The following is a 15,631-nucleotide window of genomic DNA, read 5'->3' as shown; positions in this document are numbered from 1 at the left end:
TACTACATGTAGTTCTAAGATCTAAACATTCTTTTATATATTTACCTATTTGTACACAGTAAGGGTTGTCTCCTTCTTGAATGTATTTGAAATTATCTATAGAATGGAATGTATCAAATTTTGTTGAGCAAGCGGAAAGAAGGTTGAACAGCTGTGATTTGTAACAGTGAAGGAAAGGAGAATTCAATGAAACTTGTTTTGAAAGTAATGTTCGGGCCCAGATGCTTGCAAAATAAACGAATCCCAGTAACCCCCAAGGACCTCCAAGACATGATTGCTACAATAAATCGGGACTCGGGAGCATCGGGCCTTTATCCGGATGAAGATTTCTGCGTTCAAAATGAAGCATGCAGTTATCAAGATCGGGCTCCTCATGTCCGTTGGGCCGGAATCCTGACGCCTTACCAGCAGCGAGCCGTCCGCGCCGCACATTGTACTACTATTTTTATTGCGCTTAAACTTAACCAACCAAATGTTCTTATGTAAACCACGCTTTGATAACATAGAAAGAGTGGCACTCCCACGATAGCAGTCCTGCAATTTTGACCAAAATCTCAAGATATCGTTGATAGACATTCGTGGGAAAACGTTGTCAACACGTGCTGTGCATACGTGGATCTTCAAATTCTGAATTCTTGCAGATCGGGTACAACAACATCCCCACAGGCTCTGCCCCTGAGGCGCCTTCAAAAACTATGTGATTGTTTAGCTGATGAGATTAACACTGATCTCTTTAGATTAGCAGCGGACAGCATTAATAAGCATACATTATCCGTCTACTTCAATGCAGGGGCCAATGTACAGACAAAACTATTCAATTTTCATCTACATACAATTGATGATCACGCACACGCACGCACACACTACTGACACACATTCCTCAATCGTTCTACTACCAGTAATACTGTATGTTTGCACTGAGGTTTCTTACCTTCAGACCTGACTTCCATTGTGAAAAGAATTCCTCCTACATTATGTACCGTATGTAAGGTTACGTTCTTCAAACCTGCCTGTTTTGCATACTCATGACAACAGTTGTCGCTGACTTGTCCATCCCTGACAGTTGAAAGGCTCTCAAGATGTATATCTTGGAGGTGTGGAAAGTTTTGTGGCCAGGTGAATGATGCCTTTATGATGAGGACGGCGCCTGAGTGCCGCCCAGTTTATTACTAAAACAAATAAGCACGCCACGCCGGGTGCCGGAGAACAATGGGACTGGATTAGCAAAAGAAACCAGGCTAATTTGTGCCCAGTTCCTGTACAGAGTTCAACGCTCCTACCAACATAGTCTTCAACGCTGTCTGTTTTGCATTTAAGTTATTTTCGTGTCTTTCCAAAATGAGGAAAGTGCTGGTGTTTATGCGCTACGCATCGCCGACAAGTTCGCCCAGCTCGCCGGACCACTGCCCTGTATGCCGTTCCCACCCGCTACCGACGGGAGCGCTTGGCAATTTGTGACCCCATGCTAATCTCCGTCTCGTGTGCTAATCGGCTCTGCTATGTAAACAGTCGCTATTTCACGGGCAAGTGTTGCAAAAACTTTTGACGCCTCCCGTCCCTTTGTAAGGACGCCGTTGCATTTTTCTGCATTTTATTCCGTATTCAACGTTTCAGTCCGGGGAGTGCGTGTGCGTGGATGTGCTGAGGTCAGTTTGGCGTTCTGATGAGCGAGTCGGCTACATCCAGGGTGCCTGTCAGCCACACAAGGGTCTAGACTTCGTGTCTGCAGTCAAGAATCCATAAAGGACCTATAATTAACTGATAACGTACCTTCCCGGCTAGCGGGGTTCGCCAGATATCGCCTCATAGGTCGTACAGGCTAGCCAGGCACTGACGCGTTGGCCGTGGTTCTTCCTCGGAATATCTTCTAACCAGCATGGCAAGGGACGTTCTGCGCGTAGGATTTCTCTGCTGCTTGGCACTAGTGCTGATAGCCAGGCCCGGATCGGCGGCACAAGGTAACTAGCTCACTTCTTTTTCCCCATTCGGTTTTGATGAGGGTATATAAAGCCAGTGCTGTCCACACCGATGCTTTTCGTTAGAGAAATTAACATGAAATCCAATGTCGACGTATTTGCGTTTTATTTAGGGCATTGATAAAGCGGAGGCAGAGTTAAAGCGAATCGCTTGCTCGTTGATAATCGTTTTCTCAGTTTTGCAGGAGGACAAAACATTTTATTGTGTCTTGTTATGACGCTGTTTTGTTTCTTCATCCATGCTACAGGATTCAAGGCAAAATTCAAAGTGTTTGGGAACTTGCCTTCGAGATTACAGAGCTCAAATCCTGTGGGAAACCAGGAGTGCTGCGTTCGGCACAGGAAACTTGTTTCTGTTGGCTATGGTGAGTACAGAAGTCTAGTCTTATGTGCCATTATTTGCTTTCCATTGTGGACAGTTGAATCGGCTTCACGCTGAGAGACCCACATGGACAAACTTCTTTTCTTCTTCCTGTATACCCTGTACAAAAAGAGCTGTGTGACTACATCGTTTGTCTATTAGTTAAGGTTTGAACTTCAGGGTCTTAATCGTGTATTTTTTCTTCTGCTTACCCCAGATATTTCGGGAAAGGAAATGGTAGTAGACGTCGGTCACTGCTCGAGGAAATGTGCGACAAGCTCTCGCGAGGTCGGCTCCAAGACGGACGACTTTGAACCCCCGGCACGACCCCTGAGCGCCCTGGACAGAATCCGACTTCAGATGAGACAGCGGGTAAGTAAGAACTGTGGTCCTTCAGTACTAGTACATGTATATCGTTTGTAACAGTTTTGGGGTCACTTCTGTTTCTACTCGCTCCTTTGATTTGTTTCACGTTACAGCCCTGCACGCATGGTTGCTGTTCTCTCTACTCTGCTTTTGTGCTTGTCATGAAAACACGCATGTCCTACGTCACGTTCATCAGACACCAATCATGAAGACCACTTCTGATAAGCCCATTGACGCCCAAATGTCGTGATTGCTGCGCTGCTAACCATCTTAGTTGTCTGCCTGGTTCTGTCCGCTTGAAAATATGTTATGCACCTGAACAACTTGTAGAAATTCTTACTGAGAGAAAACAGTTGATGGAATGCAAATGAATTTGAAATGAGGGAATGATAAAGATGACTCCGAATGATTGATGTGGCGGTTGATGGCGCCATCTTGATAACTAGATGAACTGATTCCCGTCGCCGTTAGCACATAATCTGTAAAATGAAGTCACATAACTGTGATATGATACGCGTTAGGTCGCCATGGTAAACAGAACTTCAACGTTAATAGATAAAGATATAGAAAGTCGTGTGGACAGTTATGAAACAGGAAACGAAAACAAAGGTTGTCAAACTTGTGTAAGACGTATGTTTGATGGAGACAAAAGTAAAGCTAGCATGCAGTATTTCGCAGCATTTCTTTTCTTCGATTTTTCCATGAACAACTCTTTGGAGAAGATTGATAAATGTAGTCCTTTCTATGGGATATCCTCGTGAAAGTGGCTTCTTGACAACTTTTGTATACAAGAAAGACTCGGTTCTGCGTTGAATGCCTACAAATGTCAGGCTGAGCACTATACAGATTTTGATGTTATCTTTAACGCTATAACAAACAAATTGTGGGTGAAACTTATGACAATCACGGCCATGTTGTACAAGCGCTTTCCTATTCTCCCCGGACTTCCAGCCCTGCTGTTTATGCAGTTTTATAAACACCGACGCAAACAGATGGCAATGTGTCATTCAAATCCCACAGTTGGCGCCACACGGCTTGCTTCACAAAAGTCCTCAATACTCTTTCCCCAGGTGGCCCAACTTCGGCCCTTTGTTTTGAGAAAAATGGTGCGTGATTAAGAACAATGCGTCGACGGCTTTTCCCAAAAGACAAGAATAAACGTCCATGAAAGTTGGATCATCCGTGTCCTTTGGAGTGACAGAAAGTTACTTTAAGAAAAGAAGTGTTAAGTTGCCGTTGAATACGTAGCCTGCAGGAGTGAATTTGCAAGTGAAGCTAGTCTGAGTTTTTTTGTGTGACTGGTCCTAACCTCACAGCACCATGACCCAAGTGTCGTCTGTCGTTGCCATGGAGATGATCTTTAGATGCGGAGGATCAGACGGAATAGTCGCCCAGAATTATCATGGTAGCCAGGAAAGGAACCGCTGGAATGCTCGCTTCTGTCCAAAAGAAGCAAAGCCAGTGGCGGCCGGACGCATTCTCTAAAAAAAAAACTTGACAATGGTTTGCTCCAAGATATCTAAAAATATAACAGGATATGGTTTTCTCTTGTGGTTATTCATTTACCCCTGGAATCTCTCTTACAACACCAGTGAACATACCAGGGTGTTCTTTTGGCCAGTCACGACCCACTTTTTAGTCATCAAGATTTTTTGTTAAAAACCCAAAATCTATACTCTCCAAGCAGAGGTTGGTGGGGAAGATTGTGACCTTTTTATCATATGCCCCGTTTTTTGTCCGCTTTCCCTACGGACAAAAAACGGGGCATATGATAAAAAGGTCACAATCTTCCCACCAACCTCTGCTTGGAGAGTAAAAATCGACACCCTGGCGTTCCCCACAAAAGAACTGCTGCATGATTCTGTTAGTAATTTTGTTTTGATTAGCAACTAATACGACATTGATATCTGATATTGATCATATTATCTATATTCATATTCTCATCAAAACTTTCAGTAAGTGAAAGGTAAATAAATACCAAAAGAAGTCAACAACAGAAAAGACACCATGTTGTATTCGGTACGATTGTTTTAAACAATATATGAGTTTATGAGTTACTAGTAGCGTAAACACTCAATGTTGAAATAAGTCTTCTCTCATTCTGTAATACTGCGTGTCGATGGCAGAGGCCCCACTTAGCCGTCTTAGGCCACACTGGCTTGATTATGTCGATGACATTCGCGCGCGCAGTTTTTTCCAACATTTTCCAAAAGACTGTGACCATACTATAAGTCGTACAAAGAAGCTACCAAATGAACAAGTACAAGTACATGTAGATTGAAAAAAAGTATCGGAAAACAGATACTTGTGTTATACATGTTCAAGAACAAAAGCAAAGAATATATTGTTTGGTATACCATGTTCTGTGTGTTCAGTCATTGTAAAGCCTTTTAAACCATTTAGATTTCATGATGAGGGTAACTTTTTTGCTGGCCCAAATTCCTTTCCCGTTCCACACGCTTGCACCAATTTTGCAGTACCCAGAGGATGTCATCCATATAATGAAATCAGTTTGAGTGACCTGATGTCTCACCAATCACTGCATGTCTGTGCAGGTCTCTGGAGGTACCGGTGCCTCGGGCGGCTCACACCCGGATGTGGAGGATGCTGTTGGTTGTCAAGGAAACGGTTTGTGTGAGCCAACCAGAACGCGTGTTCAGCAGCTGCAGCTGATGGACGGGCCTGTGGACGTAGAGGTCATCGAAGACTGCCACTGTGCACCTCGGCCGCCATCTTGTGAGAGGAGCCCTCGGAGAAAAGTTTACTTCGCGGACACCCCATTTGAGGCTGAAGTTGACATTGGCGTGTGTAGGGGGCGCTGTTCCGAAGGTGAGCAGCACATTTTCATCAGTCCTTCATGAGTACAGCAATCTTATGTAGAAGCTAGAAGAATAGAAGGAAGTTTAGCCGACCAGATGGCGGACTACACGGGGAATTCAATTTTTTTGCTTGCTTGCTTTCTGCTTCATTTTGTACTATAAATAGTCCATAGATAATAGTAATTTAAAATGAGAACAAAACGTCAAATGCTGCACATTGGGATATTCACAACCACTTGCTCTCACTTTTGCTCATCATTTTCATTCCCAGAAAGACACAGCGGCTGTAAGGCTGTGAAGAACGGGACTGTGACCATCACTGGACCTAACGGTAAGGGTAAGGACCTTCGGCATGCTTCTGTCTGTGTCTGTTCGTCCAGAGGTACCAAACGTTCCACAGGCCACTGGGATATGTGTGTGAATCCAGATTAAATTATGTAGTACTATAATCTAATAACATTTGTAGTTAATGTTGTAATAACTTATACAGTGCAGTATAGTAAGAGCGAAATAGGAAACCTATGTGTTTGTAGCAGTATTATAGTATGTAGAATTTTAGCGTTTCAGAAATTGATGTATCACATTAGACTACGTGTGATCATATTTGAGTTTAGCCCTCTATCATTAAAGGTAGCGAGACCTATGATGTCATAGCAATTGTAAATCTATGATATTGATGACCTCCCACCTTGGCAAACGTGGCGGTTTCGAGTAGCTAAACACCGAAGGCATCAACCCACCGCTTAATATATAACATATATTTCTGTCGTCCAGGGAACCAGTGTATAGATGTGGTGAAGGAATGCGCATGCGCCGGAGAATGTTATCGTAGCAGCCAAAGAGAAGTTTACTACGAGGTGTTCTTCAATGAAACAGCGCAAGAGTTCCAGGAAAGGGAAAAGGTACATGACACGGCAGAGCAACTTCTGTGTCTTTCATACAAGTTTCTAATGTGCTTTGAGTTTCCGTCAGGCTTAGCGCCCCTAATCTCCAAGCAGATGTAGGGTCCGAGTCGGTATTTTACGTGTGTTTTGAAGCTTTTGGTACGTTTCTATTGGTCCATATTTTCTCTCCTTTCTTTTCCGAAGATTTAAAAAGATACACTACTAAAATGACGTGCTAATTGTAACAAAAACACGCGCAAACAGGAATAGGCGTATCCTTACATCTACTAGCCTGGAGATTAAGCACACTTCACTTGAACTGCCACCCCCTTATAGCCATAGCCTCCTTATCAGACTCGACGGGTCGGCCTTCTTTCTGACAGCATATCATTTCTATTGCAGTCGGTTTCTATTGCACTCGGGTCGTCGCTTCCAGCGCCTGTAGGACCCGTAGAGGAGGTTATTGTAGACATGTGAATATGTGTCATGACCATCCCTGTCGTTGTTGTTCACAGGAGATAGACGTGGGGAGATGTCTGGGATCATGTACGGAGGGACATCACCGCTGTGTCATGAGGTCAGTAACAAACCGCGCTGTCAGGTGCATCATTTTGATGGTTCACGATTTTCAACATATGGACCAGGGGCATCGTTTCTGCGCTTCTAGAGGCGCTTCAGAACATCGCAAATCATGTCCAGTTTAATGATTAGTGAGTAGTGTTGCTTACCTCAAACATTTGCACACCATTGTTCCGGAGAACGTGGGGCGGGGATTGCTAATTGGGACCACCAGCGTAGGGCTGTTATAGCAATACTTCAAATACAGGTGTCGGGGAATACCATCTTACATTGACTTGGATAGAAAGTGAGAAGATTGGAAAAGGCTGAAGAAAATAACTTAATCGGGGAAAAGAGAGGGAGGTAATGATCTCAAAATGATTTCAGAGTTTAATTTTTTTTCTTGGCTTTCGCTTGTCTCCAGGTCAGAAGACGACCCGTCCGTGTGTCTGATGTCACTGTTCAGGCCGAAGGGCCGCTGTGCAGCAACGAGATTCACGGAGCACCGCTTCATCTCGCGAGAGCAGAAGCTACAATCGATCTTAGCCATAGATGACTGCGGGTGCAAGTAGTGAACGTCCACTTACTGCGCGTATACATGTATGTAGCAAGATCGGACTTAAACAGCTTAAGAAAATAAACCGCCGCCCTCCCTTGTGAGAATATTGAGTTCAAAATGTCTAAGACTCAATGAAAAAAAAAACTTAAAGAAGTGACTTTGATGACATGGAATAGCGATCTTACCATCTTGGTATACAGCTGTCGTCGGTCCATGTTTATGGTAAAAGTTACACACTCCAAACGGTACCTTCCTCGGCAGATTACTAGATGGGTTTTGTGTGGCTTCTTATGTGCTGTTTTCTGAGGATGACTTCTTGCGAGAGCCGCCCTGACTAACAAGAAAGCGTGTACAATGCGAACTGACACACAATCAGAACACGGCATATGATAAGCTACCGATGAATTCCAACTCATAAGCATGCTAACAAACGGTGCTATTTTTGTAGGTCGTTAGAACAGACCTAACATCTTATGTTGTACAGAGGAAACTGTCACTGCCCTATAGTCCATAAGGAGTTAGTATTATAGACATGTGTGAGTATACTCTTATTCTGTAAAGAAATATTGATATCGGTGATTTGAGTCTAAATTATTGTGTGTAAATATGTCGTATGCTTAATAACGACCTGTGTGTGACTGCTGAGTTATCCATGTTGTACTTGCGAAACTCCCAACGCGACGTGTAGTAGATTACAGACTCTAAGAACCTTTATATGTAAATATTGGTCTTGCTGTTTATGCCATAGTTGTTTTTGAACTCCAGACTTAGAAGCTACTACTAATTGTTTGAGTTCTTTTTGCTTTACCTCGTGGTTGTTGGGAGGGGGGCATGAAAAAAACTACCAACGTTAGACAGGCGAGTGTGACATGCTATATGTACGTAACTACACGGCGGAGATGATGTCTTTTCTTCCCAATTGTGATGATGACAGAGCATGATTGAAAGGCTTATCTGACTATGATTATCCCCCGCCAGAGAGTCTGCCCCTTGTGACACCATCCTTGTCTTGCTAACCAAGAGACCAATCTCTGTCGGATCCATTGTTCTCTTGAGGAACAATAAGACGTTAATTTCGACAGTTGTTTTTATTGAATTCTAGATCTGAGATATGTTGTCTTAATCAATAAATGTAAATATTTTCTAACACTGAATACATTTAGTCTCGTGGCTTTGATAACTTGTTTTATTTAAGAGTTGGTTTTGATTAGAAATAACAACATAGGATTTCTCGATCCACACCGTTTATGTTATTCATCTTCCTACAACAATAGTGATTTGGATGATATTAGATTGGTCGGCCCCAGAGATTTACAATTTGACAAGCAGCAAAAGACGCCACCAAAACTTGCAAAAGTGAGTGATCGTATCGTAAGCGGGCCAGGCATGTGTCGCAATTTGTGTCTGTGTGCAATTTCACTGGCTCCAAAGAACAGTTTGCATTTGTCTCCGTTGTACGTGTACTTTTATACCAGGTTCTGGTGGCTTTGAACACATTTCAATCAGACTGATTTGCCCAAGGGGGTTATATTACTTGAACCTCATTGCTTTCAATTACTATGGGACGGCTAGCCTGGTCATCATTAGGGGTGTTTTTAGGCGTGGTGGAAAGAGAAGAAATCGGCCAAATAGAGTAAGACCGATAGCATAGCAAAGGTACTCTCCAAGCAGAGGTTGAATGGGCAGATCGTCACCGTTTTATCATATGCAGTTTTATTTTTGTCGCTAGCCCATTCAATGGGCTAGCGACAAAAATAAAACTGCATATGATAAAACGGTGACGATCTGCCCATTCGACCTCTGCTTGGAAAGTAAGCAGAGGAGTTGGCCAGCCGGTAGATACAGCTCTTTCCAGCCACGTCTGGAGCCTGGTAGAGGCTAGTCAGCTAAGCAGAGGCATGTTTCTGACAGCTTGTCATTTAAAGCCGGGCTTTCGAGTTATCGCCACAATATAACTTGCTGAAACCCGGTAAAACGTCCTCGCCATGCGCTAATATAAACTGGGCGGGTGGGTAACACTCTTTTTAGGCCCGTAAAGATATCGGTGAGGCAACGGTGGTAAGTTACCAGGATATGAGACGGCCGGCTAGGAAATTGGACTGTGAATACTATTACTGGAGCCTTTGAACTACCTTTGAACTTAGAAACGGGTGGTGTGGTTTGCGTTGTTGTTCCTCTAGTTTTACGGTCCGTTTGGTTTGTCTGCACGAGACCTTGCCATAACAATACTCTAATTATCGACAGAATGTTTATCCTCACACAACACTTTCTCACCTTTCTAATTCACGACCACACCTGGACCAGAGGTGTGAAGTTTTGACAGGTGATCCACACAAACTTGTCAAAAACCTTCCACTTTAGTGAGGTCTAAAACAAGTGTTCGCGCCTAACTGTGTTTTGCCATTTTGCACATCTTTCCTAAAACCTTTTGCCGTCTAAGTTGTTTACCTTTTCGGCATATGTCAAAGACCCATCATAGGGTCCGTAAAGGTGACACAGTAACGTTCAAGATTTAGTATGTAAACCTTTTGATGTCACATCAACTACCATGGTCGAGTTATAATGAAAGATCATCTGTGTTGGCAGTAATCATAATACAATTTGCTAAACTTTTTATAATGAAAGATCATCTGTGTTGGTAGTAATCATAATACAATTTGCTTAACTTTCTTCCAACACTAAGGTATTCACGTATCAAATTTTCGACGACCACTGTCGCCTTCTTCAGGATCAAGGTCGTGCAGTACAAACTTTTTTTTTCTTTTCAAGGCTTTTCTGCTGTTTATTTTGACGCAAGGTTTCCTGGTAACGTTACATGTCAGTCGTAGGAACTCTACATGTCAGTCTGTAAGGAGCGGTATGGCCTTTTAAATTTACAATTTGGGAAGGTTCAATTCAGTGCTTATATTTGGTGACGGATGTGCATTAAATATAGCAAAAAACGTCATCGACAACATGATCAAGTATACCATATAGTATAAAACAACTATCTAGACATCGCCCATACCAGAAACATGCACCGACAACTTGTATGTGTATACACACGAATACTAGCTGTACATGGCCGGTATTAGCAGACCAGGGCAACTAAAATAAAACGACAAGAAGATGATGGAACGAAGTGTTTTCTTACATGTTTTGCTACATTATCACACTTGACCGAGTGAACGATGTTTTCATTTTCTTAAGACATTAACTGTGATGCCTAAATGTGGTATAACCAGCAGACCTTCGTCTAACGGTAGTCATGGTGCACAAGACAACAATCTTTTGTCCTGCATTCTACATTATTCGCAACCAAATATAAGAAACACGCATTCGTGCCGAACTTACGGTTACAAACAGCGTTCTGCAACACACGCACACAAACATACACATACATATACATACACGCGCACACACACAGACAGACACACGCACACAAATACACACGCACACAAACACACACATACACACGCACACAAACATACACACGCACACAAACAAACATACACACGCACACAAGCAAACAAACACACACGCACACAGACAAACACACGCACATAGACAATCACACACGCACGCAAAGACACGCACGCACATAGACAAACACACAGGCACATAGACAAACACACACACAGGCACACAGATAAACGCACTCACAAACATACACGTGCGCACAGATAAACAGACACAGACAAACATGCACAAACACGCAAACAAACAAACACACACAAACAAACATACACACACATACGCACACAGACAAACATGCACACACGAGCGCGCGCAAACGCACAAATAAACACACACACACACAGACAAAACACACACATACACACAAACTCACAGTCCGTGACACAAACGCACATAGCACAGAGGAGATGAAGAGAGAGAGAGAGAGAGAGAGAGAGAGAGAGAGAGAGAGAGAGAGAGACTACCAGAGTGATAGGAAGAACAAGAGAGAAAGAAAGAAAGCACGTGAATAAACTTGAAGACTTGTTGGGTCGGTCCTGGGGAAAATGGAGGAGATAAGCCGGTATTTTTGTCAGCCTTGATTAAAACAGCTATGATTTACGTAGACCTTATTTACAATAACTTCTCATTAGGACACGGTTATATCAAGGAGAATCAGTGACTCTACATCTCTACATTTCCTCACTTGCCCTACTGACCGATCAAAGGGCACATTGGGAAGGATAGTCCTAATTGTTGGTCATATTAGCCTTGCAGTATTCTTTGATAGTTGTAGCCATACATTGCACCATGTACCATTATCGAGCAGTAAAGGTCACTCATTCACTGCCACAGTCGCGCCTGAGGAATACTGGTTGTCGTTCGCTTTCAATCCGCAAGGAGCGCCCTTGTAATGGTGTCTGTCATACAGTAGATGAGGGAGGACAAAAGACAAAGCGAACTTCCAACTGCTCTGGCGCCATGGCGTTTGTATAGAGCTGTCCCCGGGCTACACAAAAGACCTTCTATGTGACCTTCAGAACACAAACACAAAGTTAATCGTGAAAGTCAGGGCGCACAGTGGACATAAAAGAATACCAAATGACTTCGCTTTATCCTTTGTCAGTAGGATAGTAGTTGATTGAAATTGGGTCAGAGCGTTTTTTTTCAGTTGCAAAAAACTTTCCACTTGAATATAGAAACATACGTTCATGATCTTTCGATAATCGTCCTGCTGTAAAAAAAAAAAAGCGATGTGTGCTCTTGATAGAATTTTACTTTGACAAAAGGATAAAATGTTTTATTTTCCAATCTTGTTTCAATGCAAGGCTTCGAGTGGGAAGGGGCCGGGGGTTCATCGTCTCCATGGTAAAGCGGTTATCACTGGAATGCGCGTATTCTTACCAAATGATTGCGCATAGTTTGCGAATTTTCGCCAATTTTCCCTTGCGATCACATAGACGTGCGACGCTCAGGTAAATACAAGACCTCTACAAACAAAATGGCCGCGCCCGGAATGTCAGTTTCGTCTCCAAAGCAGATACAAGATAGCTTTATTGGAAACTGCAGTTTTGTCATTGACTCAAGAACCAATGTGCAATGGTTGAAATTCATAAAAACGAGATTTGCAGTGATTGCGCCTCTTTTCGCCACTTTTCAATTAAAAGAAAAAAATCCCATAACGTTACACTGTAGATAGTTTTGACATTATTTTACATTTGTAGTTGTTATTTTGTTTTTAACTATGATGCTTCTTCGCTTGCTTAGTTGCTAGAAAATGTATATGAAGAGCTGTGCCGATGTCTGTGTGAATGTTTACCGTCCAAAGCAGCCATTTTTTGTACGCCACTGAAAGTAAGTTATGAGGATATTCCGTGTGCTGAAGAGATAGAGTGAATATTGGATCTCTGAAATCCTAAGTGATACCAATGATTGTCCTCCGTACACCTGGGAAAATAAAGACTTGTGCGGCCTATTTAATGCCAAATTCTAATTCAACTGTAGGGCTAACAGAACGTGTGTACAGAATGTAGTATGTACATGGACATTGCGAGGCAGCGCCACAGGAATGTTTCCTTATGCAGTCTTCAGCAAACAACGATCATGTTCCCATGGCAACACAAACACGAGTTACAGCGCACTTCTTGTAACCGCTAAAATGGCGGGAAAATGTCCAAACCGTCCAGCTCATAACTGCACTTTTACAAGTCACAGGTGGGAACAGGAGAGGTCTCAAACCTATTGTAGTTTGAAATTGCAGAAATTGTTACCTGTATTCAACACAAAGCCCGTAATTTTCTCCCTGAGAAGACATGACAAAGCAGTTTAGTCAGGTGGAGGTGTCCGGCCGTGTGTCTCATCACGCTATCTCAGTACTGCTCTTTCCGTGCCGTCATCGGAGACTGAAACAATCATGCCTTCATGGCGAGTCTGGAGAACAGGATTACGACAGCACAGACTTGTTTCTATCCATATCAACAAACGATGTACAACGGAGGTGAAAATAGACGACGATAAAACCGTTTTCTATCTTCCTTTCCTGTGACGGTTAAGATACATGATTCATACAGTATGTTACATAAGTGTTTGCAAATTTGATATACAGTCCAGTATGCTGTGGTGATGCCTTACTGATGGGCTTATTTCGTGAAAACAATGGGAGATCTACTCACGAACCTACCATTCCGACCAATAGGAACGAAATAAAACGCCAAAACGCTCAAGACCATTTAACTGTTGAGTCTGAAAAGATACAGGTGTCTCTTGTTGTGCTTTTGTGAGTTTAAAAGTCAATTGAAATTATAAGATATTTTTCTTCTCCAGCTCTTAGTGTGAAGACATATTGGATAAAAGGATTCTCATGTATTGGCCAAATAGATCAATGTGGATGTGTCTGAGTGGTCTGATGTCAGACACCGAAAACGAAAAGTTAGTAGATATTCCAGGGCGCCGTTTTGACGGAGAAATGTTCTCATTAGTTTCCACTTTTGTGGCGGAATGTAAAGTCCTGCTGAACGGGGCAGAACCGGAGGTCGGGTCGTGTATTGTACCCCTGCACGGCTATTTCTGGGGAACTCTTTACGGGGTTTGCTTAACCTGGGCCCCTGACCACATGTCAGAATAATTTGCAATGGCGGGTGGCTGAACAAATGTTGACGACACCACTTCCATACAAAACTGCCGAAAGATTCCCTCTACTAACTCTTGTCAGACAAAATCGTGCAACTTAATCGTTGCCGCAGGAACGAGGCAACAACACACGGGGGGATGGTCGCCAATAGGATGGGGAGGTCCTGAGTCTTTAGCATTGAGCTCGTCGATTGGCTGTGTCGAGGTGGAAAATATACGGGCCGTGCGTGTAAATAATAAGTTGGTGGTTTGATTGAACAGGTGCTGGTATTGTTTCCTGCAGGTAAGAAACAGTGTCAACAGTCTGCGCGCGTTGCCTAAGGGAGAGAATGCCGCGCTGTGGCATCCGAGAGGGTCGGTAAACATCGGGCACCGCTCGGGATTCAGCGAAGACTGGAGGGTCATGTTCGGACAGAGTCGGACGAGTGGCCGCCAAAACCCATAACGGTTCCCGCCAAGAAATGCAATACAGATGTCGTCAGAGAGACGTCATCAGGGCCTACAAACTTAGCGTTACAATTGTTCTCTTTTTTCGGGTTATCTCCTATTGATAAGTTGTAAAAAGATAATCTGAAGGTTGACTGAAATGCAGAATCTTACATCGTTTGCATCGTTGTACAGGACTGTATTACTGTATATCATAAACTAAAACTTTCAGCTATATCATCTCACTTTGTCGCCTTTCAGCGCCACAAAATCACCGGACTGGGAGGTCGGACACGTTTCATACCAATAACACTCTAGAAACGAATGGTCCCCGAGCGTCCACTTGACTTAATCCAAGGAATTCATTTTCCATGTAAGACAATTCTGGTGATTACTCGGGCTTAGCTGCGAATATATTGGCACACAATGGTGAAGTGATGGCCCCCAGTGCTGCAATGACACGGTCGATTGGCTCCCGTTAGCAAAGCAAATATATTTGAACAACACTTTCCTGTTCCAATTATCGAAGAGAATACTCACTTTTCTTTTATGATCTGGGAGACAAAGACAAGTACACACCCGCACGGCAGTGTGTGTATTGTTAATATTCTCTGACCGGGCAATGCACAAGTAAAGGATTTTAAATTTTTCCCAGTAACATTTCTATATCTCTGCCCATGAGCGTGACCGTAAGATGATGTTTTCTGGGGTATTTGAATACTGTGTTGTGCCAAAATCCGTGTTTGTTGACCAGTAATCACGACAGATAGACCTCCCCTGGGTTCGTAAACGTACAAAACAAGCCGACATCTTTCGATGACTTCCGGCAGTTAGAAACTGTCAGGCGATTGGTTCAAATCCAACCCGTAGATATGAAATTCAGTCTCAACGGAACAAAATTCATACAGAAATTTGGACATTGTGAGTGGCTATCATGGTACATGTGTATTTCGTCACATCTGTTGAGATTCATTTAGTATGATTTACAGTGTGTTTTGTTGTGTGTGTTAAATAAATATCAAATTTATGCGCAAAATGCCACAAAAAATCTTTAACTTATTGTTACAATCGAGAATGGTAGGAACTAGTTGTGCATCATCTTGGACGTTTTGTGCCGA

At 43.0% G+C, this 15,631-nt stretch overlaps 1 protein-coding gene across 2 annotated transcripts; it reads left to right on the top strand.

The window, feature by feature from the left end:
• The first annotated feature begins 1,187 nt into the window (after nucleotides 1-1,187).
• On the top strand, nucleotides 1,188-8,677 carry LOC136448090 (uncharacterized). Of its 2 annotated transcripts, none has more exons than XM_066447213.1 (8): nucleotides 1,188-1,958; nucleotides 2,225-2,341; nucleotides 2,555-2,709; nucleotides 5,259-5,532; nucleotides 5,794-5,859; nucleotides 6,297-6,424; nucleotides 6,922-6,983; nucleotides 7,389-8,677. In XM_066447213.1, exons 1-8 carry the CDS (start codon nucleotides 1,877-1,879, stop codon nucleotides 7,534-7,536), a joined length of 1,032 nt encoding a protein of 343 aa, XP_066303310.1. In that variant the 5' UTR covers nucleotides 1,188-1,876; the 3' UTR covers nucleotides 7,537-8,677. The 2 variants fall into 2 exon arrangements, with proteins under 2 accessions (XP_066303310.1, XP_066303311.1); XM_066447214.1 differs by having other exon boundaries at nucleotides 1,190-1,958; nucleotides 5,794-5,853.
• Nucleotides 8,678-15,631: the final 6,954 nt, after the last annotated feature.

This window comes from Branchiostoma lanceolatum, chromosome 14 (genome assembly GCF_035083965.1).
Source record: "Branchiostoma lanceolatum isolate klBraLanc5 chromosome 14, klBraLanc5.hap2, whole genome shotgun sequence".
Taxonomy (NCBI): Eukaryota; Metazoa; Chordata; class Leptocardii; order Amphioxiformes; family Branchiostomatidae; genus Branchiostoma; species Branchiostoma lanceolatum.
Note: the sequence above shows the minus strand (reverse complement) of the source record. Positions and strands in the feature narration are given on the sequence as shown.